The sequence below is a fragment of the Trachypithecus francoisi genome, unplaced genomic scaffold (assembly GCF_009764315.1).
Source record: "Trachypithecus francoisi isolate TF-2019V2 unplaced genomic scaffold, Tfra_2.0 Lachesis_group5, whole genome shotgun sequence".
Taxonomy (NCBI): domain Eukaryota; kingdom Metazoa; phylum Chordata; class Mammalia; order Primates; family Cercopithecidae; genus Trachypithecus; species Trachypithecus francoisi.
In genome coordinates this window covers 148,781,446-148,806,827 of record NW_022681470.1, presented here as the reverse complement: position 1 = coordinate 148,806,827, position 25,382 = coordinate 148,781,446, and the positions used below count along the sequence as shown (strand labels likewise).

The 25,382-nt window shown below is 61.7% G+C and overlaps 1 protein-coding gene across 5 annotated transcripts in view; it reads right to left on the bottom strand.

The window, feature by feature from the left end:
* Positions 1 to 25,382, bottom strand: part of SBNO2 (strawberry notch homolog 2) — a 70,698-nt gene that overhangs the window by 31,863 nt on the left and 13,453 nt on the right. For 4 of the 5 annotated variants that reach the window (XM_033198521.1, XM_033198523.1, XM_033198527.1 and 1 more), the window contains exons 2-4: positions 18,278 to 18,496; positions 13,236 to 13,309; positions 11,707 to 11,818 (exon numbers count right to left, since the gene is read on the bottom strand). In XM_033198521.1, coding sequence (XP_033054412.1) covers positions 11,707 to 11,818; positions 13,236 to 13,309; positions 18,278 to 18,370 — 279 coding nt within the window. In that variant the 5' untranslated portion in view covers positions 18,371 to 18,496. Of the gene's footprint in view, positions 1 to 11,706; positions 11,819 to 13,235; positions 13,310 to 18,277; positions 18,497 to 19,185; positions 19,309 to 25,382 lie in introns of those variants that run through there. The other variant, XM_033198522.1, reaches the window with a different exon arrangement.

Sequence of the window (25,382 nt, the reverse complement as noted above, 5' to 3'; positions counted from 1 at the left end):
GCAGATGTGAGTGGTTAAAAAAAAAAAGGCCGCGCTGGCCGAGGGGGTGATCCATGCCTGGTATCCTCATACAAAGGAGACACAGTCCCGGGGAGGAGGCCATGGGACATGGAGGCAGAGATCCCAGCCGTGTGGCCACAGCCAGGGGATGCCCGGATCCCCCAGATGCTGGAGGGGTGGGAAGGAACACGGCCCTGTCCGCACCTTGACTTTGGACTTCCAGGCTCCAGGTCTGGGAGGGGACAGAGTCCTGGCCTTTGAAGCTGTGTGTGCTGCTTCCTCACAGCAGTCCTGCGAGGCTGGCACAGCTCCCCAGGAAACTGGGCTCCCTTCTGTCAGGCTCCCGGCCAGGTGCCTGGTGTGGGCCCTGGGGTTGCCGCCTCAGTGCCTCCTGGCACTGCAGCTGGGCAGGGCCGAACCCTGGCACAGAAAGAAAAAAAGGACTCAGCTTCCTGCTGAGTCTCCCTCTCTAAAGCTGTCTGTGGGCGGCTCTGCCGGCCCCTCCTGCACCTGCCAGGCCCTGGGTGAGGCTCCTCCTCCCAGGGGATGTGGCCTCAGCACAGATCAGGGGACAGAGGTGGCTTTTCTTGGCCTTGTCTGGGTGTGAACCAAAGGCTTCCTGTAAGAAATCCCTCTCTCCCTCTCCCTCCCTCGCTCCCCCATCTCTCTCGCTCTCTTTTTTGCCCAATGCCAGTAACTGTGGGGGCTCCGTGGTGCCGGGTGGGCTGAGGCCTCCGACCCCTGCTAAAACGCATCTGCGGAACAGTCAATGCCGCCTGCCTCCCTGCCTGAAAGCAGCCAGTGTGCAAAGCGCTTTTCTGAGCCGTGAGCTCATCTCAAGCTTCCCAGAAGCCCCCGGGCTGCCAGGCAGAGAGTGTTGTTACCGGACGGCTGCGTTCCCAAGGGTCCCTGCAGCCCCACGGGGAACTGGGGTGGACGCCCGGCACGTGAAGATGTCCTCACAGGACAGGTGGTGGGCAGGGGGGCAGCGCCTGGGGAACGGGGATGGGCGGTGGGCACCGAGAGCCCCAGGAGCCCAGCAGAGATGCGAGGGGCCTGGGTGATGTTGGGAGGGTCAAGGAGCACCCCCACCCCGGGAACAGGCGGCAAGGGATGGGCGAGGGGCAGCGAGGCAGGTGAGCAGGACCTGGGGAATGGCCTGTGCAGGGCACAAGCTGGGGAGAGGCTCGGGCTGGGGTGCGGTGGGGAAGAGCCCAGAAGAGGGGCCGGGGGCTGCCCTGGGGGATGCTCACCCCACGCAGGAATGGGTGCCAGAGAGCCTGGGGGCGGAGCCGCGACACTGGGCTGGGCCTGGAGCAGGGGACCCATGGGAGGCTCCGGGGGCAGAGCGTGGGCTCCAGCACCGAGGGCCCCTCATCCTCGAGCAGGACCCCAGCAACCCCCCAGCCAGACCCAGTCATTCCTGGAACACACACACGGACCTGCATATGGATGCTGCTGACAGCGATTCACCATGTCAACCCACACCTACTCCTGGGCATGAGCCCGAGAAACGAAAACCTGTCCACACGGAGGTTTGCACGCGTGCTCACGGCAGCACAACTCACGACGGCCACGGGTGGAAGCAGCACAAGTGTCCATCACAGACACACGGACAGACACAGTGTGCTCTCCACGTGTCCATCACACACAGACACGGTGGCGCCTCTACGTGTCCCTCACAGACAGACACGGTGGGCCCTCTGCACGTCCATCACACACAGACACAGTGGGCCTCCGCGCGTCCCTCAGGGACAGACACGGTGGCGCCTCTACGTGTCCCTCACAGACAGACACAGTGGGCCTCCGCGCGTCCCTCAGGGACAGACACGGTGGGGCCCATTCATGTGCCGGAACACGGCTCAGCCATAATCAGGAGCCAGGATCTGACCCAGCCACAGTTCAGATGCACCTTGAGGATGTCACGCTCAGTGATAGATGCCAGACGCAGGAGGCCACGCAGCGTGTGATCCCATTTCTATGAAATGTGCAGGACAGGCCAAGCCACAGAAACAGGAAGGGAACGTGTGAGCGCCGGGTCTGGGGAGGGACAGGGAGTAATGGCTGACAGGGACAGGGCCTCCTCTAGGGAGACAATGATCTGGAATTAGAATTACAGGATGATGGCTGAATGGCTCTGGACTTCGTAACAGCCACAGCATCGTTCACTTAGAAATGGGGACTTTTCTGTAACGTGAATCGAGTCTCAACTGAAAATAAAAAAGGGGTGGCGTGCAGTGGTTCACACCTATAATCCCAGCACTTCGGAAGGCCGAGGTGGGCAGATCACCTGAGGTCAGGAGTTTGAGACCAGCCTGGCCACCATGGTGAAACCCCATCTCTAGTAAAACTACAAAAATTAGCCAAGCGTGGTGTCACATGCCTGTAGTCCCAGCTACTCGGGAGGCTGAGGCTGGAGAATCGCTTGAACCTGGGAGGCGGAGGTTGCAGTGAGCTGAGATCGCGCCACTGCACTCCAGCCTGGGAGACAGAGTGAGACTTTGTCTCAAAAATAAATAAATATGGTGGGCGCCTATAATCCCAGCTACTCAGAAGGCTTAGTCAGGAGAATCACTTGAACCCAGGAGGCAGAAATTGCCATAAGCCGAGATAGATCACGCCATTGCACTCCAGCTTAGGCACCAAAAGCAAAACATCATCTGAAAAACAACAACAACAACAAAATGAGAGAGAGAGACAAAGAAAGAAAGAGGCCAGGCAAGGTGGCTCACGCCTGTAATCCCAGCACTTTGGGAGGCCGAGGCGGGTGGATCACGAGGTCAGGAGATCGAGACCATCCTGGCTAACATGGTGAAACCCCGTCTCTACTAAAAATACAAAAAAATTAGCCGGGACAGGTGGCGAGCGCCTGTAGCCTCAGCTACTCGGGAGGCTGAGGCAGGAGAATGGCGTGAACCCGGGAAGCGGAGCTTGCAGTGAGCCATGATCGCGCCACCGCACTCCAGCCTGGGCGACTGAGCAAGATTTCATCTCAAAAAAAGAAAAAAAAAAAAAAGAAAGAAAATAAAGAAGGAATGTAGGCTAGGCGCGGTGGCTCACGCCTGTAATCCCAGCACTTTGGGAGGCCGAGGCGGGTGGATCATGATGTCAGGAGATCGGGACCAGCCTGGCTAACATGGTGAAACCCCGTGTCCACTAAAAAATACAAAACATTAGCTGGGAGTGATGGCGGGCACCTGTAGTCCCAGCTGCTTGGGAAGCTAAGGCAAGAGAATGGCGTGAACCTGGGAGGCAGAGGTTGCAGTGAGCCAGGATCACGCCACTGCACCCCAGCCTGGGCGACAGAATGAGACTCCGTCTCAAAAAAAAAAGGAAAGAATGCAGAGCCATGTGTCCACAGAACCACAGCCCACCTGCAAAACGCGGCAGGAGGCCCCACCAGGACACACAGGGCTGAGCCATCACCCACCAGGGACGTTGGGCCTGAGAACTTTGCACCAACCTGGAGACGGAAGGGCTGAGCAGAAGTGAGGGGGACCCTTCCTCCAAGCAGGGGTGGCTGGAGGGCCAGGCAAGGCACACGTGACATCCCGTGAGCCACGCGGCCCACGGGGGATGCTGGCAGCACGGGAAACAGCAGCGGCACCTGGCACAGCGTGAGCCCCAGGGGCGGGGGTGGGGAGCAGGCGGAGAGTGGGGAGGGGGTAGGGGTCCCACACAGCCCCGGATGTCAGCAGAAGAAGGCACACGGAACACAGATGGACGCAGCAGGCATGCCCGCAGGCAGGACCCACAGGTGGAGGCTGCTGACCCCGCCCCAGGCAGGACCAGCCTCTGCACAGCCTTGAGTCCTCCCCCAGGCTGGGAGAAACAGGAACCAGATGGTGAAGGAACTCCGTCCTGGCCAAGCGGCCAAAGTTACCACGATCAGCACAATACACGCCACGCCAGGCACTCCGATCCATGCCGTGGTGTGTACGGTGCTGTCTGTGGGATTCCTCCATCCAGTCAGGAGACAACCCCACACAAAACCAATGGAGACGCACTCTGGAAAAGTGCCTCTTTGGGGAAAGTGCGGAGGCTGCCGACACCCCAGGTGCAGCCCGGTCACTGGCGCTGTGCAAGGTCAGTGCCCGCTCCACAGCCAGGCTTCTGCGAAACAGTGACACTCGGGGCCCGGGTGGGGGCTATTCCAGGGCTCTTAGTTCTTGCAACTTTTTTGTAATTTTTTTTTTTTTTTTGGACATGGAGTCACACTCTGTCACCCAGGCTGGAGTGCCGTGGCGCGATCTCAGCTCCCTGCAACCTCTGCCTCCCGAGATCAGGGAATTCTCCTGCCTCAGCCTCCCAAGTAGCTGGGATTACAGGTGGGCGCCACCACGCTGGGCTAATTTTTGTATTTTTAGTAGAGACGGGGTTTAGCCATGTTGGCCAGGATGGTCTCGAACTCCTGAGTTCAGGTGATCTGCCCACCTTGGCCTCATAAAGTGCTAGGATTACAAGCGTGAACTACGGTGCCTGGCCTGTACATCTAATTGTTAATGGTTTACAGAGATGAGGTCTCACTATGTTGCCCAGTCTGGATCCACACGTCCATCACAGACAAAAAGAGCGGGGCCCTCCCACGTGTCCATCACGGACACGGGGACACGGGGACAAACGGACACGGGGACACGGGGACACACGGACACGGGGACACACGGACACGGGGACACACGGACACGGGGACACGGGGACACACGGACACACGGACACGGGGACACACGGACACGGGGGCACACGGACACGGGGACACACGGACACGGGACACACGGACACACGGACACGGGGACACACGGACACGGGGACACACGGACACACGGACACGGGGACACACGGACACGGGGACACACGGACACACGGACACGGGGACACACGGACACACGGACACGGGGACACACGGACACGGGGACACGGGGACACACGGACACGGGGACACACGGACACACGGACATGGGGACACACGGACACGGGGACACACGGACACACGACACGGGGACACGGGACACACGGACACGGGGACACAGGGACACGGGGACACGGGGACACACGGACACGGGGACACGGGGACACACGGACACGGGGACACAGGGACACGGGGACACAGGGACACGGGGACAAACGGACACGGGGACACACGGACACGGGGACACACGGACACACGGACACACGGACACGGGGACACACGGACACACGGACACGGGGACACACGGACACGGGGACACACGGACACACGGACACGGGGACACACGGACACGGGGACACACGGACACACGGACACGGGGACACACGGACACGGGGACACACGGACACGGGGACACGGGGACACACGGACACGGGGACACACGGACACACGGACACGGGGACACACGGACACGGGGACACACGGACACACGGACACGGGGACACGGGACACACGGACACGGGGACACACGGACACGGGACACACGGACACGGGGACACACGGACACACGGACACGGGACACACGGACACGGGGACACGGGGACACGGACACGGGGACACACGACACGGGGACACACGGACACACGGACACGGGGACACACGACACGGGGACACACGGACACACGGACACGGGACACACGGACACGGGACACACGGACACGGGGACACACGGACACACGGACACGGGGACACACGGACACGGGACACACGGACACACGGACACGGGGACACACGGACACGGGGACACGGGGACACACGGACATGGGGACACGGGGACACATGGACACACGGACACGGGGACACACGGACACGGGGACACACGACACACGGACACGGACACGGGACACACGGACACGGGGACACACGGACACGGGGACACGGGGACACAGGGACACGGACACAGGGACACACGGACACGGGGACACACGGACACGGGGACACGGGGACACAGGGACACGGACACAGGGACACACGGACACGGGGACCACGGACACGGGGACACGGGGACAAACGGACACGGGGACACACGGACACGGGGACACACGGACACGGGGACACGGGGACACAGGGACACGGGGACACGGACACAGGGACACGGGGACACACGCAACAGACCTTCCGCTGGGAACTCCCAGGCTCAAGCGATCCTCAGGCCTCAGCCTCCCAAGTAGCTGGGACTACAGGCTTGCACCACCATGCCCGGCTAATTTTTTTCTCTTTTTTTTTTCTGAGATGGAGTCTTGCCCTGCAGCTCTGGCTGCAGTGGAGTGACTCGTACTCGGCTCACTGCAACCTCCTGCTCCTGGGTTCAAGCAATTCTCCTGCCTCAGTCTCCTCAGTAGCTGGGATTACAGGCACATGCCACCATGCCCAGCTGCTTTATGTATTTTTTTTAGTAGAGACAGGGTTTCAACATGTTGGTCAGGCTGGTCTCCAACTCCTGACCTCATGATCCGCCTGCCTCGGCCTCCCAAAGTGCTGGGATTACAGGCATGAGCCACCACACCCGGCCATTTTTTTCTCTTTTTAATACAGATAGGGTCTCACTATGTTGCGCAGCCTGGTCTCAAACCCCTGGGCTCAAGCAGTCCTCCCGCCTCGGCCTCCCAAAGTGCTGGGATCACAGGTGTGAGCCACTGAGCCCAGCCCTGACTCAAACATGACCTCCTGCATTCCCAGGGGCAGAATCTCCCAGGCACAGTGGCCCTTCTCGGGGTCTGTGAAGACCGCCAGGGGAGCCACGATCAACCCGCCCCTCAATGACCTCCCTCCCCAGGATCAACCCTCCCCTCAATGGCCTCCCTCCCCACCATCAACCCTCCCCTCAATGGCCTCCCTCCCCACCATCAACCCTCCCCTCAATGGCCTCCCTCCCTACGATGAACCCACATCTCAAAGGCATCCCTCTGCAGGATCAACCCTCCCCTCAATGGCCTCCCTCCCCACCATCAACCCTCCCCTCAATGGCCTCCCTCCCCACCATCAACCCGCCCCTCAATGGCCTCCCTCCCCAGGTCTTGAGGGCTCTCCAGCAGAACCAACAGTGCTGCAGAGTCCACTGGCCCCAGGGAACTGCCCAGGTGCATGGCTCATCTGCTTTCTCTTTTTTTTTTTTTTGAGACGGAGTCTTGCTCTGTCACCCAGGCTGGAGTGCAGTGGCCAGATCTCAGCTCACTGCAAGCTCTGCCTCCCGGGTTCACGCCATTCTCCTATCTCAGCCTCCCGAGTAGCTGGGACTACAGGCGCCGCCACCTCGCCCGGCTAGTTTTTTGTATTTTTAGTAGAGACGGGGTTTCACCGTGTTAGCCAGGATGGTCTCGATCTCCTGACCTCGTGATCCGCCCGTCTCGGCCTCCCGAAGTGCTGGGATTACAGGCTTGAGCCACCGCGCCCGGCCAATTTTTTGTATTTTTAGTAGAGACGGGGTTTCACCGTGTTAGCCAGGATGGTCTCGATCTCCTGACCTCGTGATCCGCCCGTCTCGGCCTCTCAAAGTGCTGGGATTACAGGCTTGAGCCACCGCGCCCGGCTCATCTGCTTTCTCTTGTTGCTTTGGCTGCCAGGAAACTCAGGGCTCAGGTGTATTCATAGTTACCAGCTAGATCACCTGAGGTCGGGAGTTCGAGACCAGCATGGCCAACATGGTGAGAACCCCGTCTCTACTAAAAATACAAAAATTAGCCAGGCATGGTTGCACACACCTGTAATTCCAGCCTCTCAGGAAACTGAGGCAGCAGAATGGCTCAAACTCGGGAGGCAGAGGTTGCAGTGAGCTGAGATCACACCACTGCACTCCAGCCTGAGTGACAGAGCAAGACTCTGTGTCAAAAAAAACACAAAAGGCCAGGCACGGTGGTTCATGGCTATAATCCCAGCACTTTGGGAGGCTGAGAGGGAGGGGCAGATCACCTGAGGTCAGGAGTTCAAGACCAGCCTAGCCAACATAGCAAAACCTCATCTCTACTAAAAATATAAAAATTAGCTGGGCGTGGTGGCGCATACGTGTAATCCCAGCTACTTGGAAGGCTGAGGCAGGAGAATAGCCTGAACCCGGGAGGTGGAGGTTGCAGTGAGCCGAGATGGCGTCATTGCACTCCAGCCTGGGCGAGAGCGAGGCTCCGTCTCAAAAAAAAAAAAAAAAAAAAAAATGTAGTGACCAGCTGGCTCGTTATGGCCTGTGGGGTTTTACATTCACCCTCACCCCCAGTCCAGCAAGAGGTTCTCCCTATCAATCCCTCGTGGTTTATACAACAGCAAGAAACATCTGCAGGGAATGCACCTGTGCCACAGGCCACACGATGGCTTCGAATGGTGCCTCCATTTACCCTCGCTCCCGTGAAAAGCTACTGTCAACCTCAAGGCTCCAACAAGCTGAATGTGGTGGCTCACGCCTGTAATCCCCACGCTTTGGGGGGCCCAGGCAGGAGAATCACTTGAGCCCAGAAGTTTGAGACCAGCCTGGGCAACACAGTGAGACCTCATCTCCACAAAACATACAAAATTAGCTGGGTGTGGTGGTGCGTGCCTGTGGCCCCAGCTACTGGGGAAGCTGAGGTGGGAGCATCGCTTGAGCCCAGGTGGAGGCTGCAGTGAGCCGAGAGGGCACCGCTGCACTCCAGCCTGGGCGCAGAGCCAGACCCTGTCTCTAAAACTAAAAACTGAAAAAACGTATCAATGAAACACACGCTTACCTCTCATAGTCTGGAGGGCAGACGTTGTAACATCAAGGCCACGTGGGCAGGGCAGGTCCCTCCCGGGGGCTCCAGGGGGAAAACCCAGTTCCCGCCTTTCCCAGTGTCCAGAGGCGCCTGCATCCCTTGGCTTGGGGCCCCTTCCTGCCGCTTCACAGCCACAGCGCAGCCTCTTCCCGTCTCTCTCTGGCTCTCACCCTCCCGCCTCCTCTCGTGAGGGCCCTGTGAGGACACTGGGCCTCCAGGTCACCCAGGATGCTCTCCCGTCTCAGGTCTGTCACTCAGTCCCATCTGCCATGAGAGGCAACACGACGACGGGTCCTGGGGATCAGGATGGGGACGTCTTGGGGGCTGTGACAGTGCAGCCAGCACGGTTTCCTCAGGTCTGAGTTGGGAGCAGAGGCTTCCGTGACCGGCTGGGCTGTGCTGTGGGGCCACGGTGTGAAGGGCCTCGAACGCCAGGCTCAGGTGTGGACTCCTTTCTGTCTCCGCAGAACCACATGGCCCAGCCCACAGGCCTGGGCTGACTCACACCCGTCCCGTCCCACGCTCGGCACCGCCGAACCATGCGGCCCAGCCCACAGGCCTGAGCTGACCTGCACCCGTCTCGTCCCACACTTGGCGCCGCGGGTCAGGTCTCCTCTGAAGGAGCCTCTTCTGCTTTAACAGGGAGATTTGGGTCCAAGTTGCCCACACGTGGCCTCTGGAGCATGAGGCGGCTGTGGGCAGGGTGGGCAGGGAGCCGGGCGGGCAGCGCTCACAGAACCAACATCTGCCAGATGGATGTGGCATGCTCTGAAGAGGGGTCATGAGCAGCCACAGTCCCCAAACGCGCAGTGACCAGCAGGGACTAGACGCGGAGCAGACGAAGGGAGCACAGCGGCCCCGAGGGCTCCGGGCTGAACAGATGCAGCAGCAATTGTTCGGGAGGGGAGAAGCGGGAGAATTCATGAGACAGAGACAGAGACAGGGAGACAGACAGGGGCAGAGACAAGAGAGGCAGAGGGACAGAGGCAGAGAGAGAGACAGATGGAGACAGAGAGGGAGACAAAGAGGCAGAGAAGGAGACAAAGAGACAGAGGTGGAGAGGGAGGCAGAGAGACAGAGAGTCAGAGGCAGAGAGAGAGAGGGAGACAGAGACACAGGCAGAGAGGGAGACAGAAGTAGAGGGAGAGAGGCGGAGAGAGAGGCAGAAACAGAGAGGGAGAGAAGCAGAGACAGAGGTAAACAGGCAGAGAGAGACTGAGAGAGGGAGACAGAGAGACTAGGAGCAAGGGGGAGAGGGACAGGGACAGACAGAGAAGAGAGAGACAGAAGGAAGACAGAGAAAGAGGCAGAGAAGGGGTGAAAGAGAAAAAGAGGGAGGGGCAAGGACAGGCTGAGCAGGGGCTGGTAGGAGGGCAGTGGCAGTGAGGAAGGGGCCGCTGCCATCAGACACACCCCGGGCTCCTCCCGTGTCCTCTGAAGGATGCGGCATGGACGCCGGTCCTGGACGGGCGCCTCCCTTCCTCAGTTTCCTCCTGTGTCTGGCTGGCATGGGGCAGCAGCTCGCCACGCCTTGGCCAGGACCAGATCACACGGGGGTCCAGGGCTCCTTCGGGTGAGGACAGAGCTCCCGTGTGCACCCTGCTGACCTCAGCTCCCAGATGAGTAGGGGCACCCCCACCCCGAACACAGCTGGTAGGCCAATTTCCAGGCCACACACTGGGGGCTACAGGGCAGGAATCCACCCTCTCCCCGTCCCACAGCCCATGAGTCGGAGATCAAGGTGTCTGAGGGCCTCGCTCCCTCCCCCAGCTCTGACCTGCCTCTTCCAGCCCTGGGGATCCAGGTGACCCTGACCTGTGGCCACCCCGCCCCAGTCCGCCTCCGGTGTCGCACCAGCTCCCGTCTCTCCTGTCTCAGACTCCTCAGACACACAGGACGAGGGTCCTCTGTGTGTCCCAGCACAAGGACCCGTGTGCTGGATTTCAGGGCTACCTCGTCTCATCTTGATCCTTACCCAATGACATCCAAAAAGACCCTACTTCCCAGGAAGGTCCCCTCGCAGACTCCAGGGTGGCGGACGTGAGAGACTCAAGTCGCCCCAGCACAGACCCAGGGTCCGGCTCACTTTGCCCCACTCTGCTACGGCCCTGAGTGGGGAGAAGTGGGCCCAGGGTCCATCCAGCGAGATGTTTGCAGGGCCTGGGTCTGGGTGAGCCCTGGGACCTGAACTGGCTCCATTCTGCTGCAGCCACACCTGACAGCTTCTCTCCGGATCAGGCCGGCTTGTGCCCATCCCCCCACGAGCTCTGAGGCCCAAGCAGATCTCATATGCCCATTACACAGGGGGAAGCGGAGGCTGCGGGGAGGTGAGCACCACGTGACCCTCGCTCCCCAGCAGGCCCTGGGCATGGTCCATGCCAGCAGCAGGCCCTGGCCCTGGGTCCCACACGAGAGGCTGCGGTATCTGAACCGTCCCAGGGAAGCCGATCTCTGTGGCACTGGGTGCTCCAGAGTTGCCGTGAGGAAGGTGGGGCACTGGGAACCCCTTGGGGGAGGCTGTGAGGATGGGGGTGGGGTCCGCCTGATGCCACAGTGGGAGGCTGGGAGCCCCCAGTGACCCTGGAGAGAAAGAGGTTGAAGGTTCTCTTCCTCTGGTGTGTGAGTTCTGTTTTCAGGTGGCTGTTATGGGGTTGGGACTCCAGCGTGCAGAGGGTCTGGACCCGTCCAGAGGGAGGGCCATGGGGGCGGCGCGACGGCTGCCAAGGTCTCTCCCAGCACCACCATCCCCCCACCTCCCTCTGTGACATTGCCCAGATGCTCACAGGGACCGCAAAGGCCAGGCGGGGCTCACTGCTGACACAAAGGGACAATCACTGGCTCTTCCCCAAAACCAAGCCACATCTCTGGGCTCCCACTGCCCCACCTAAACCCTGTGACTAGGGGGCAAAGCCGAGGTCGCTGAGTCCCAGGCGGATGTGAGCGTGAGAGGTCAGAGGTCGCAGGGCAGCTGGAGAGGTGGCTCAGATTCCACCCTACAGAGCAGAGAGCTCCTGGGGCTCCTACCTGAGCAAAGTCGCAGGTCTTTGGTGGCAAGCTGGAGGCGGTGGCCACGGGGGCATAGCTGGTGTCTGGGCAGGGCTGGCTGCCGAGGAAGGAGGCGGAGCTCATGAACGGGCTGGAGGGAGAAAGGGGAGGGAAATGGGGGAGGTGAGAGTGGGTGTGGGGGTGCTGGACCCACTCCCTCAGTAACACAACTGCTCCCCCGTGGCCGCAGCCAGAGGCCCCTTGAGGCCCCGCTGGAGTGTGCCCAGGCCCGGCAGAACCCACGGCTCCACTGCACACACGGAGGGGCCTCCAGGGGTCTGGTGGTCAAGCCTGGAGCTCCCCTCCCACCCCCACGGGACACAGCCTGGCCTAGCTCCTCAGGAACGGCTGTCTGGTGGGCGGGGGGGTGTCCAGGGCCACCATCCCGCCCTCCCCGTTCCATCAGCAGGACTCATTCTAAGGGTTCATTCTGGCGTTTCAGGGCCCCCGCCTGGCCGTCCCTCCCCCACACACAGACCCCTTGGCCCACACCTCACTCCTGCCACGAAGGACAGAGCCACGGGCAGAAACCCAGGATCGCCGTCCCCCCAGGAAGGCCCAGGTCGGGGCCCCCGCCCTCTGTCACCCTGAGGATGGCAGAGGACACAGCAAGGAGAGGGTCCTGGGGACCCCCCACCCAAGGGCACCTCTCTCCAGACTCCAGGAGTAAAATGCGGCTGGCTGGGAGCACTGGGCATTGCTGAAGGGAGTCTTCTCTGCCCTTCTCTACTCTGGCCCTCGGGGATCCTGTGCCCGGGAGAGGGGTGGCTGCCACCCCCAGGGCCTCTTTCCCACCCGCCAGGCTCCCCCGGGCTCTCCCTCCAGAGGCTTCTCTCCAGCAGGGCTGGCAGCAGGCCCAGGTCTCTGCCTAGTGGGGAGCCAGAGGGCTTGGGTCTGAGTGGCCTGTGCAGAGCTGCCCCCGGGGCAGGGACCGCCTGGGGGCCACTCTCCTCCTGCACAGAAAGGTTTGCAAACACCAACAGGAAAGAAACATGCACTCCATTCCCGGGCCACACACAGCTGCTCCACAATCTCCTGGAGTCTCCCAAGGCTCTGGCTACACCTGCTCTCAAGCCCTCTGCACAGCCTGGGAGCCTGCTCGCCTGGCCAACTCCTACCTCCCCTGCAAAACCCAGCCCGCTGTTGCCCTCTGTGGGAAAAGGGCCCTTCTGGCTCCCTTCACCCCAGAAAACCTCTCACCCCTTCCCACCCTGGTGTCACCTCCACAGGAGGCCCCCGCGCCCCCAGCCCACACCTCCCCGCCCTCTACCAAGCTGGGCTCTCGAGGAGACGGAAGCCATGGATCACAAAACGGCGTTCAACAAACAGTGGTCTCCGCCCGGACCTGGCCCGTGGGGTGGAGCCTTCCAGGACCACGTGCACACCACCCCCCAACCCCTCAACAGGACTTTGAGCCCTCGCGCCCTGCACCCAGAACTCCGTTTGTAACTGTGACTTCAGAAGTGAGCAGGCCTGGGGGGCTGTGCGGGGAGGACCTCAGTACTCACCGGCTGTCACTGGAGAAGGCAGGGTACGGCGGCAGTGAGAAGGTGTTCCAGTAGGGGCAGTGCAGCATGGCGCTCTGGAAGAGACGGCGGGCATCAGTGAGTGGGAAGCAGAGGGACCTGTGGTGCAGCCTGGCTGAGCCCTCTGGGAAGGGTGAGAGCCCGAGGGGCTAGGGAGGCCCTGCAGTCAGGGTCCCGTCCTGCCCCTGCTGAATCTCCTGGGGAGTCATTTAACCGCCCCATGCCTCAGTTTCCCCACCTGCACCAGAGCCCACCCAAGGCTTGTGGTATGGTCTGAAGGCCCTGAACCACCCACGTGAAGGGCTCCACACAGGCCACGCTCTACCACCAGGCCCGCAGCCTGGGAGTCTGCATCTCACACAAGACCTGGGGGTGCTGCTAGCCCCAGGACCCTGCTTGGAGGCCCCATTCTAGGAGGTGGAGGATTGGACTGTTGGCATGACGGAGACGTACACCTGCCGCCTGCAGTGCAGGGTGGGCACAGGGGGCTCCTCGGGCAGGGCCTGGGGCAGGCGAGGGCCTCACACCAGCTCCAGGCCCCTCACGTGCTGGTGTGACCGGGAAGCTCAGGCTGCAGTGCGGGACGGGGCCCTGACTTCTTAGAACTTGCATGGGGTTGGGGTGCCGGGAGCCTGTTTTGGGAAATGGTGACCAGAGGCCTAGAGGCTCAGCCAGAGGTCAGTGGAGGCGTAAGTGGCTCCAGGTTGGCCGAATCTCTGGTGGGTCTGACTCCAGGCCAGGCTTACCCAACACCCTCGCCAGGAGCTGATGTCCCCACCCCATGGTTCTCTGGGAAAAGCTCACTGTGCCTGCCCTTGGGAACGAGAGCAGCGTGGGGCACACAGCAGGCCCCAAAACCTGAGGATGGGGAGCACATGGGGCGGCAGCAGGCCCAGGGGCGGCAGCAAGCCTAGGGTCAGCACCTGTGGCTTTGGGGGCAGGGCTGTGGACACCTCGTGCCCTGCAGAATGGGCACCCCTCAGCAGGGCTCCCACCTGCACAGGGCCAACCCCACCTGCAGCAGAGAGACCCTGCCGTCACAGACGCCCCGTGGTCATGACGGAGACGCCACCGGCCGGGAGCATCACCCTGCTTATCCCAGCAGGACCATGGGCCATGGTGGCTTCCAGAGTGGGCGGGGGGGGGGTTCGCCTGCTGCCCCGAGTCCCCCAATGACCTCTCCCAGGCCCACGTGAGCCCTGCTCCTCCCTGAGGCCCTGATGCAATTCCCTGGGGCTCGGCCACCTCTGGCCTCTCATTCACCTCATGCTGTCTGGGAACCAGCCCTGATGGCCAGGGGCCGCTTTCCGTACCCTCAGGTGCTGGGTGGGGGATTCCAGGACCCCCGAGAGCCCGAGATAGGCAAAGCTCTCGGGGTGACTGCTGTCGCGCTCCTCCAGCTTTTGCATAAAATGAATTTATCAGCGAAAGCCCACAGCTCCTCCCCTGCACAGAGGCTGGCAGCCTGGGCGTCCTGAGCTCCTGCACAAGTGAGAAGGTCCGGAGGAGGCGGCTTGCAGGAAGCAGGGCCACCGGCCACGGGGGCTCCAGAGCCCAGGTCTCCTGATCCTTCCCCTCCTCCTGCCCTTTTGGGGAGAGAGAAAGCCAGCCCCGGAGAGAAACAGGAACTTCCCAAGGCCATGTGGCACATCCGGAACATTCTGGAACAGGACTCTGACTTCAGACCAACCCAGCCTCCTGAGATGAGCTGGAGTCCCTGTCTTAGGCACACACGGTGCCTTGGGCCAGGCTGGGCATGGCCACAGCCAGGGAACTGCAGCTGCAGGAGTAGGGCAGGGGGCTGTGGGGTCCCAGGGTGGGAGGACCCAGGGGTCCTCGGCTCACCCAACATGCTCCACCTGTGCCCAGGCCAGGCTAGGGGCTGGAATGGGGGGTAAGTCATGACTGCCTCTATCCCAACCTCCTCCCACAGCCCGTGGCTTTGCTGAGAGCTGCCAATCACAGATACCCTAGTCCCACCCCACAGGGGTGCCATGGGCATGGCAGGCCAATCAGAGCCTTCCCTGGGACCTTCCCTGGCAGCCAGAGGGTGCGGCTTCACCTTTAGAGGGCAGTCCCTAGCACATAATTGGTCCAGAGAAGGTCACCTGACCCTGGCCAGCCAATCACAGCCTGCCTGGGGATTTTCTTTCCTTTCCTTATTTTGAGATGGAGTCTCACTCTGTCACCCAGGCTGAAGTGCAGTGGCACAATCACAACTCACTGCAACCTCGCCTCCTGAGTTCAAGAGATTCTCCTATCTCAGCCTCCTGAGTAGCTGGGATTACAGGTGCCAGCCACCACACCCAGCTAATTTTTGTATTTTTAGTAGAGATGGGATTTCACCATGTTGGCCAGGCCAGTCTCGAACTCCTGACCCCAAGCAATCTGCCCACCTCGGCCTCCCAGAGTGCTGGGATTTCAGGCATGAGCCATTGCGCTGGCTGGTGTATTTTTATTTCTAATTTAATACTCTGGTGCTGGAAGAGGCTGGGCCGTGTGTGTGCGAACTCAGCTGACCCTGCCCAGTGGTGTCCACGCTGTATCTGAATGTGATGGAACCTGGAACAGGGAGGGTGGGATGAGCCTCACACGCGGGTTGGGGGGCAAAGCCGGTTGTGCACATGGGTGTGCCCCGGCCTGAGCCCTGTGGCTGCTGTCCAGTACCCCCGCCAGGGTCGAGCTCTGCCACAGGCCCCAACTGTCACTGCTAACACCTTCCCGCTCCCCCTCGGATCCTCGAAGACGGCTCCTCTGTCTCCACATCCCATAATTCGCTTAATTATTTCCCCACTGTGGAGCCTCTGGGGAGATTCCAGTTTCCTGCCGCTATAAATAGTGCCGCTCTGTCTTCCCCTCCCTCCTGGATCAGTCCCCGGGGTGTGTTTCGGAGATAGAATTCCTGGGTTGGAACAAGCACCTGGCGGGTTTCGGGGATGGAGCTGTTCTGGCCGGGATGTGGCTTGGCCAAGCCACTTTATGGTGGCCAAGGAGGCTGCCCGACGGCCAGTACTCGAGCTCCACTGGGGCAGCTATGGGGATCCAGCCTCAACCCCAAGGGGCTCAGGCACTAGTGAGGGGGACAGGAGGGGTCTGGGCCACAAAAGAGACCCTGCTACAAGAGGGGTACCCTGGCCCCAGCTAGGAGCTCCCTCTGGACGGTCAGAACATGGCAGAAGGCTGCCCAAAGCCGTCTGAGGATGGACTGCCGAGGGGTGTCTGTGATGTTCGCCCCACAGGCCAACCTGGGCGTTGGGCTAGGGAGTGCCCAGGAGACTCTGGAGTCCCGGAGCAGGTCCTGCTGCTTGACAGGAGAGGGCAGCCCCTCTGTATCCAGGTAGAAAATCCCCAGGCAGGGCCGGGCGCGGTGGCTCACACCTGTAATCCCAGCATTTTGGGAGGCTGAGGTGGGCGGATCAACTGAGCCCAGGAGTTTGAGAACAGCCTGGCCAACATGGCAAAACCTCATCTCTGCAAGAAAATTTTAAAAATTAGCCGGGCATGGTGGTGCATACCTGTGGTCCCAGCTACTCAGAAGGCTGAGGCAGGAGAATCACTTGAGCCCGGGAGGCAGAGACTGCAGTGAGCAGAGATCGCACTGCTGCACTCCAGCCTGGGCGACAGAGCGAGATCCTGTCTTAAAAATGATAAAACTGGCCGGGCGCGGTGGCTCAAGCCTGAAATCCCAGCATTTTGGGAGGCCAAGACGGACGGATCACGAGGTCAGGAGATCGAGACCATCCTGGCGAACACAGTGAAACCCCGTCTCTACTAAAAAATACAAAAAAACTAGCCGGGCGAGGTGGCGGGCGCCTGCAGTCCCAGCTACTCAGGAGGCTGAGGCAGGAGAAGGGCGTAAACCCGGGAGGCGGAGCTTGTAGTGAACTGAGATCCAGCCACTGCACTCCAGCCTGGGTGACAGAGCGAGACTCCATCTCAAAAAAATAAAAAGATAAAACTAAAAAAAAATATACACACACACACACGTGTGTGTGTACATATGTGCGTATATGTGTCTATGTTTATATATGTGTGTATATATGTATATATACACACACACACGTATATATATTTTTAATGTAAAAAAAAAAAAAGTTTTTTTTTTGAGCCAGAGTTTTGCTCTGTCACTCAAGCTGGAGTGCAGTGGCGTGATCTCTGCTCACTGCAGGCTCTGCCTCTCGGGTTCAAGCGATTCTCCTGCCTCAGCCTCCCAAGTAGCGGGGATTACAGACACCTGCCACCACGCCAGGCTAATTTTTTGTATTTTTAGTAGAGATGGGGTTTCACTGTGTTGGCCAGGCTGGTCTCAAACTCCTGACCTCAAGTGATCTGCCCCCCTCGGCCTTTCAAAGTGCTGGGATAACAGGCGTGTGCCACCACGCCCAGCCTACTTTTTATTTTTTTGAGATGGAGTCTCACTCTTGTCGCCCAGGCTAGAGTTCAGTGGCGCAGTCTCCACTCACTGCAGCCTCTGCCTCCTAGATTTAAGCGATTCTCCTGCCTCAGCATCCCGAGTAGCTGGGATTACAGGCATCTGGCAACACACCTGGCTAAGTTTGGTATTTTTAGTAGAAGCAAGGTTTCGCTATGTTGGCTAGGCTGGTCTCGAACTCGGGACCTCAGGTGATCTGCCCACCTCCACCTCCCAAAGTGCTGGAATTACAAGCATGAGCCACCGTGCTTGGCCAGAAATACACTGTTTAAGTAATTCCCTCACTGACAGGTTCCTACAAGTGAAGTCGAGCCCCCGACTATAGCTGACGGCAAAGGAACTGGAAGCTCTGCAGGAGACAGAATCGCCTCAAATACGCTTCCTGAAAAGCTGGGGCCATGAGTAGCCTCCCCATGGGGGACCCTCTCCAGGGCCCACGGGGGCGGGTAGAGCCCGGCTCTGGGCCAGGAAGGTCAGGTAGAGGTCGCACCATGTCCTCTGGGGCAGCGTTCTGCACCACACGACCCTGGGCACTGGGAGCGGGGCGCCTGTTAACCCTGTCGGGTGGGCCGGGGCTGGGGGAGGGGCTCACCTGCAGGGGCGGCGGGCTGTACAGGAGGCTGCCCGCCGGCGGGGGTTCATGCTGCGGGTAATCCCTGTCCATGGCGGGCCCCACTGCAAGCATCGGGCGGCAGGCGGGGTGGGGTCCTCGGCCGGGCAGCAGGCAGCGGGGCTCGGGGACCCGGGGCCGCCGGGGTGTCTATCTGGGCTTCTCGCTCCGTGGTGGCGGCGGTGGCGGCGGTATCATGATCTGCAGAGGGAGACATGGACGTCCTGAGAGTCCGTGGAGAGTGGTGCTCCCCCGGCCTCCTCTCCCTCGGGCGTGACCTGCCCCAGCCTGGGCTGCAGCTCCTGCTACCCCCTGGGCCAGAACCAAAAGGTGCTCCTTCCCCTCCCCACTCATCCCCACCCCACACCACAGCGCCACCCAACCCCTCTGTGCTGTCCACAGGGTCTTTCCTGGCCTCCTCGGCCCCCAGCCCCAACTACACCGATTAAGGTGGGCCCGACAGGGCTGCCCAAGTCACAGGGCAGCCATAGGACCAGGCACCCCAGCCGTGCGCAGTGGAGCTGCGGGCTGACTCCCCCACACCTGGCTTTGCAAACAGCCAGTCTGAGACTGCGGCGGGAGAGTCCAACCCAGGCCCGGCACCTCTGAACCAGGGGCGCCCAGGCGGCGCTGGACCCAGCCCTGTCGCTCAGAGGCAGCAGGGCTCTACAGGGGGGTCTCCCAAGGAGAGGGGTCAGGGGCCACGTAGAGCTGGAAAAGCGCCCAGACCTCGTTTCAGGCTAATTACACACCAGTGTCCCCACTGAGAACATTACTGAGCTACGGAGCCGAGCCCCACACCACCAGACGCCAGGGACAGCTCCCACGTGCCCCACGGCCTCTGGCACACGGCCAGACGCCCGCCAGGCTGAGCCCCCACCAGGCCCTACCCGGTGAGTGCAGGGACCAAGGATGGCCTGTGGTGGCAGGGAAAGCTCTGCAGGCGTCCACCCAGCGTGCTCACTGCCGAGGGCGGCAGGAAGGGGAGGCGGCGGCCACTCCCGGCCAAGCCCTGGAGTGAAGAAATCTCCGGGACTTCCAGTAATTGCCGTACAGCCACACGCAGGCACTTGTGCAATCCCGTGGGGGAGAGGTACGCCTCTACCCAGCGCTCCAGAGACAGTGGCGGGGGAACAGGGGCTGGGCGGGTGGTTGGGACTCCTGTCCCAGAGACCAGATGGAAGTGGTCAGGCACAGTGGGGCCACCCTGCCAGGTGGTCCTGACTGTCTGCGGCCTCTACCTGCTCCCTGTGGTCAGGACTCCACAACCCACGGCCACCAGAGCTGGGACCCTTGGCGGCCCTTCCAGCTGCCCGCAGGGACCTGCGACACCCTTGCCAGAACTGCCCTTTAGGGGAAGGGCCAGGCCCGCTGGGATCTGGGGTCTTGGCCAATCCTTGTCAAAGATTCTGGGTCAGGCAGGCAGGATCAAAGCCTGGCTCCACCTTCTGAGTAGAATAAACCTCAGACACCCAAACTCCTCCAAGCCTCGGTATGTTCTTCTGGAAGACAGGTTATCCGGGTAGAGCCTGGGACCCCTCCCTGGCCCCGTGGGCTGGTGGCCACCAACAGCTCCGCTGGGCCCCAGGCAGCTGCTGACGCCAGGGTCCCCACTCAGGGGCACGCCAGTGCTAGTGGGTGGCCCAGCCCCTGCCCTGGGGCTCAGCAGCCCCTCCCCTATGGGGACTCCCCTCAGCTCCTGTCAGCACCCCTTCCCGCTGCAGGTTCCATCTCACGGCAGCCACATACCCAGACCTACGCTGACCCTTTCCACACTCAGGACGCTCCTCGGCTCTGAGGCCACACAGCCCTGAGCTAACGGCCAGCGGGGCCCAGGACCCACAGTGGACAAGCTTGGGGAGGAGGTACCTTGGGCAGCTCTGGGTCGACCCCATGACCGTCCTTGGGGTACACCATAGCTGAGGGACCCCTCCAGCAGCAGGGGCCCTGAGCTCGCCTGTGTCAGAGTCCCCCAGGCCACCACGATGCTCCTGGCAGCTCCTCCCTCCCTGCGGTCTCTGAGCCCCCCACCTCTGTGGGCGCCCCTTCCAGGCGGCAACCCCAGGAGGCTCAGGGGACCGGGTTCTTCAAGGGGAGGGTTTCACACATGGCACGTGACCTGGAGTCCACGCCTTGGGGACCTGGCAGGGTGTGGAGACCTGGACCAGGAGGGGATGGGGAAGGAGAGCAATGCGGACAACAGGCACAACCAACCAAGAGTCAGGGCCCAGAACCAGGAGGCGGAGCCGGAACCTGGCAGTCTGGGATTCCTCAAGAAGCTAACGCCAGAGTCACCACACCACCCCGCAATTCCACACCACACAGAAACGTGCCCATGCACACCCATGGCAGCACCACTCACAACAGCGGCCGGCGGAAGCAGCCCAGTGTCCACGGATGGGCGAGTGGACCAGCATGTGGCGTGGCCCATCCACGTGCCAGAACACAACCCAGCCGTGAACAGCAGCGAGGTCCTGCCCCAGGCCACAGCGTGGACGCACCTTGAGGACGTCACGCTCTGTGAGACGCCAGGCACAGATGGCCACACAGCGTGTGACCCCACTACTATGAACTGCCCAGGACAGGCCCATCCGGAGACAAAAGGGGATGCGTGGGTGCCGGGCTGGGTGACCTGGCCTGGGGCCCACCCCCATGTCCTCCCACAACCCAACACCTCAGGCTGTGCCCACTCCTGAGAACGCCTGCCCTCTGCAACCCCTCAGGACCCACATCTGCCTTTCCACGCACTGCCGGCCCCCCATCGCCTCCCGCCCTGTCCTCGGCCGTATTTCACAACCCCCACCACCCTGACCCCCAGGCTCTCCCGCAGCCATGAGCCCCCAGCCCTGCCTGCAGGCTCCGTCCTGTCCAGGGCCCACGCCCCCAAGGGCTGGCTCCCGGCCCCATGGTCCTGAGCCCTCCAGACCCTTCCCCCATTGACTCCACCGCCGTTTCTTGCAGCAGCTGTGACCACACCACGTCCCTGGGGCATCCAGCTGCCCCATCCCCAGGATAAACCCCAGGGGGCACTGGGCGGGGTCTTGGGGCCTGAGAGCACCCCAATGCCGCCTCTGCCATGCAGCCCTGGTGACACAGCCCACCCTCAGCCTCAGAGCCACAGGCCAGCCAAACGCCCAGCAGGCACCAGAGCTGTGCCCCCGTCTGTTTTTTTTTTTTTTTTTTTTTTTTTGAGGCGGAGTCTCGCTCTGTCGCCTGGACTGGAGTGCAGTGGCCGGATCTCAGCTCACTGCAAGCTCCATCTCCCAGGTTTACGCCATTCTCCTGCCTCAGCCTCCCGAGTAGCTGGGACTACAGGCGCCGCCACCTCGCCCGGCTAGTTTTTTTTTTGTATTTTTAGTAGAGGCGGGGTTTCACCGTGTTAGCCAGGATGGTCTCGATCTCCTGACCTCGTGATCCGCCCGTCTCGGCCTCCCAAAGTGCTGGGATTACAGGCTTGAGCCACCGCGCCCGGCCGCCCCCGTCTGGTTTTACTTTTAGGCGTGAGTCCCGTGACTGGAGGGATGCGCGGTGGGGGGGGTCACACGGTTCCCATGCCGGGGAGGACCCGCACTTTCCACGCTGACTTCCGGAGGGAGATGTGGCTTCCTTCTGAAATCAGGTCTTCCCAGGAGTCATTGTAAAAGAGAAAGATGAAGGCGCTGGTGCCCCAGGCAGGACAACAGCTGGGAAGGCAGAACCTCAAACAGGACCAAGATCCGGGAGAATCTGAGGAACTGGGTAACTATTGCGCCTCCTGCCCCTCTCTCCCGAGTCCGGGTAACTGCGGCCGCCTCCCGCTCCTCTCTCCTGAACCTGCCAAGGTCCCCGTCTTCCCAGCTGGATGCCCCAGGGTCTCACCCCACACTGCAGCGACAGCTCAGCCTCCTGATGTTCTGAACTGGCCACTGCCCAGACCCTCCGCCTGGGGGTCCCTGAGCACCTGTCTTGTGGAGCCCCTTCACCCCTCTGTGCTCCTCCCCCAGACCCGAGACGTCTGCAGATGGGGAGCTGTGTCCACGGGTCCCAGTTCTCCCGCCGTCCTCTTGCTGAACAGGGTTGTGACCTCTGCACTTTCTTTTTTTTTTTTTTGAGACAGAGTCTCGCTCTGTTGCCCAGGCTGGAGTGCAGTGGCTGGATCTCAGCTTACTGCAAGCTCCGCCTTCTGGGTTTACACCATTTTCCTGCCTCAGCCTCCCGAGTAGCTGGGACTACAACTACAGGCGCCACCACCTCGCCCGACTAGTTTTTTGTATTTTTTTAGTAGAGACGGGGTTTCACCGTGTTCGCCAGGATGGTCTTGATCTCCTGACCTTGTGATCCACCCGTCTCGGCCTCCCAAAGTGCTGGGATTACAGGCGTGAGCCACCGTGCCCGGCTGACCTCTGCACTTTCTGATGTGGACACGGAGGCCCCTAGGTGAAGCCTTGACGTGACCCCAGAGCCGGACTCAGGAGCTCAGGCCACGCTGTGCCCACGTTCGCCACGGCAAAGCAAAGACCCTGAGAAGACGCTGGCCGCAAAGTCATAACCGAGACCACAGGAGGACCCTGGCACACCCCAGAGCACTCCGCCCAGGCCTGGGTTCTGGTCGCCTGGCACAGCCGGCAGGCATCTCAAGGCCCATGCCAGCAAAGGCAGACACGGAGGACTGAGGAGGAGGCTGCAAGTCCTCGGAGAGCGAGCACGGCCGTGTGACGGACCCCCACAGAGGCTGCCGCATGGTCCCTCGAAGCCGCGTTACCTCAGCCGAGATCCTCCCAGCAGGGACAAGGTGCTCCCTCCTTCCCAGGACCTGAAGACGGCAAGGAGCAGGCCCCGGGTGTCCCAGGAACACCGCAGAGCCGCAGCCACGAGGAGCGTCACGGGACAGAGCAGCCTCGCGGCCTCCGGTGACATCATAACCATGACCGCCACCTGCAGCCATGACTGCCGCCCCCACAGCTGTGACCCCACCTGCAGCTGTGACCGCCACCCACTGGCCTCCAGAGAGGCTCAGGACAGGGTGGTCACCCTCTACCTGGCAGGCGCGCAGCGTGGCTTGCTAGGACCAGGGGGGTGGGGGGGCTGGCGGATTTCACAAGGCTCAGCTAATATGGGGCAGAGAGCCCTGCAAGCTCCGGGCACCTGGCCAGGTCCCAACTTGGCTGCCAGGACCGTCTGGTGGGGAGGACACCGCAGGCCGTCTCGGGTCCTGACCCCCGCAGACAAAGCACTTCGTCCCTCAACATGGAGACTGGGGCAAGTGAGGCCTGAAGGGCTGCAGCCAAGGCAGGGTCAGCCCAGTAAGGGACATTGGGGGGCTGGGAGGTAGCAGGGAACAATGGGGGGGCAGCGGGGGACAGCGGGGGGACAGAGGGACAGCAGGGGGATGGGGAACAGCAGCGGGACAGGAGGACAGCGGGGGAACAATGGGGTACATCGGGGGACAGTGGGGTACAGCGGGGGAACAATGGGGTACAGCGGGGGGACAGTGGGGGAACAATGGGGTACAGCGGGGGGACAGTGGGGTACAGCGGGGGTACAGCGGGGGAACAATGGGGTACATCGGGGGACAGTGGGGTACAGCGGGGGAGCAATGGGGTACATCGGGGGACAGTGGGGTACAGCGGGGGAACAATGGGGTACAGCGGAGGAACAATGGGGTACATCGGGGGACAGTGGGGGAACAGCAGGGGACACAGTCAAGACATCCATGAGGCTCCCCTGCTCCTGGCCAAGGTGCCTGCCTGAGACGGCTTCACCCCTCACAGAGCTGGGCAGCGGCAGAGCAGAGGAGGGGGCCAGGGAAGGGAGGCGGGTGAGGGAGACTCGAGTGTCGGGCACTGCCCCCGCCCATGCCGGTGCTGCTCTCTGCAGCCACTGGCCTCCGGGTGCCCCCACCTGCCCCTGCCCCACCATGCAGCCACATTCCCACACCACCCTTTCACACGTTCCACCCCGGGGCAGCACTCGCCCTCCGGCTGTGGGTGCTGGGGAGCAGCTTGCGCCTGGCACCTGTTTGTGATGGGGGAAGCCGCCCTGGTAGTGAGGTCGGCAGCCTGACCTAGCTGCTGAGGGAGCGGGAAGGGCTGGGCCTCGCTGAGGAAGGGCAGCTGCTCACCTCCATCCCTGCAGCCCGGCTGGGCCCCAGCAAGCTGCTCACAGTCCCCGGGCCCTCAGGGGCAGCCCCCACCCACCGGCTACAGCCAACTCCAGGCACCAACAGCCCATGAAGAAGCCATTCCCACACCCCTGCCCAGGCCTCACGGGGTCTGCAAGGCGGACTCACAGGAGCCCAGCATGGCGGCCACCGGGCTGCAGTGAGTGCCTGGTGGACACCCCCGAAGGGCAGTGGGGAGACCTGGGGCAGGACACACAGGGCGAGGCTACAGAGCAGGGGCAGCCGCCTGGACCCACCAGGTGGTCTCAGCTCACTGCAACCTTCGCCTCCCAGGTTCAAGTGATTTTTGTGCCTCAGCTTCTGGGGTAAGTGGGATGTGCCTTCCCGCCGCAACACAGCTTTGACCTCCCCGGCCCCGATGAAGTGGGTCTCAGGACGCCCAGGACAGCCACATCATACGACGCTTTCCACCTCTCTACTTGAAATTTTCTAAAGTTCTCAAGTCTGCTGCCAAGGTTATCAGAATTACACAGGGAGCTGTGTGGGTCACCGGTGAGGCCCGGAGCCTCCCTGTCCCAGGCGGTGGGTGTCATGGCTCTGCTGCCTTGTGAAACAGTGGTCAGGCAGGCAGGGCTGGGAGGGTGACAGCTGATCCCCTCCCTTCCCTGGGGAGCTAAGGGGGTGGGGCCAGGCCTGCAGGGAGGAGCCGACTGACAGCTTCCCCAGGAGCTGGCCAGCCAGGTGGACGTCCTGGCCCGAGGTGAGCCGGCAGGGCCTTGTCACAGCCACAGAGGGTGCCTGGGGCCTTTGCAGGCATCCTCCCAGCCCCGAGGCTGTGGGCCTCCTTTGTCGGGGACACAGGGCTCAGGGACCACTCCACACCCTGGGCGGGGGAAGAGACGGGGCCTTTTACAGTTAAGGTTTTCTTCTTTTTGAAAATAATACAGCCAGGAACACAGCTCACACCTGTAATCCCAGCACTTTGGG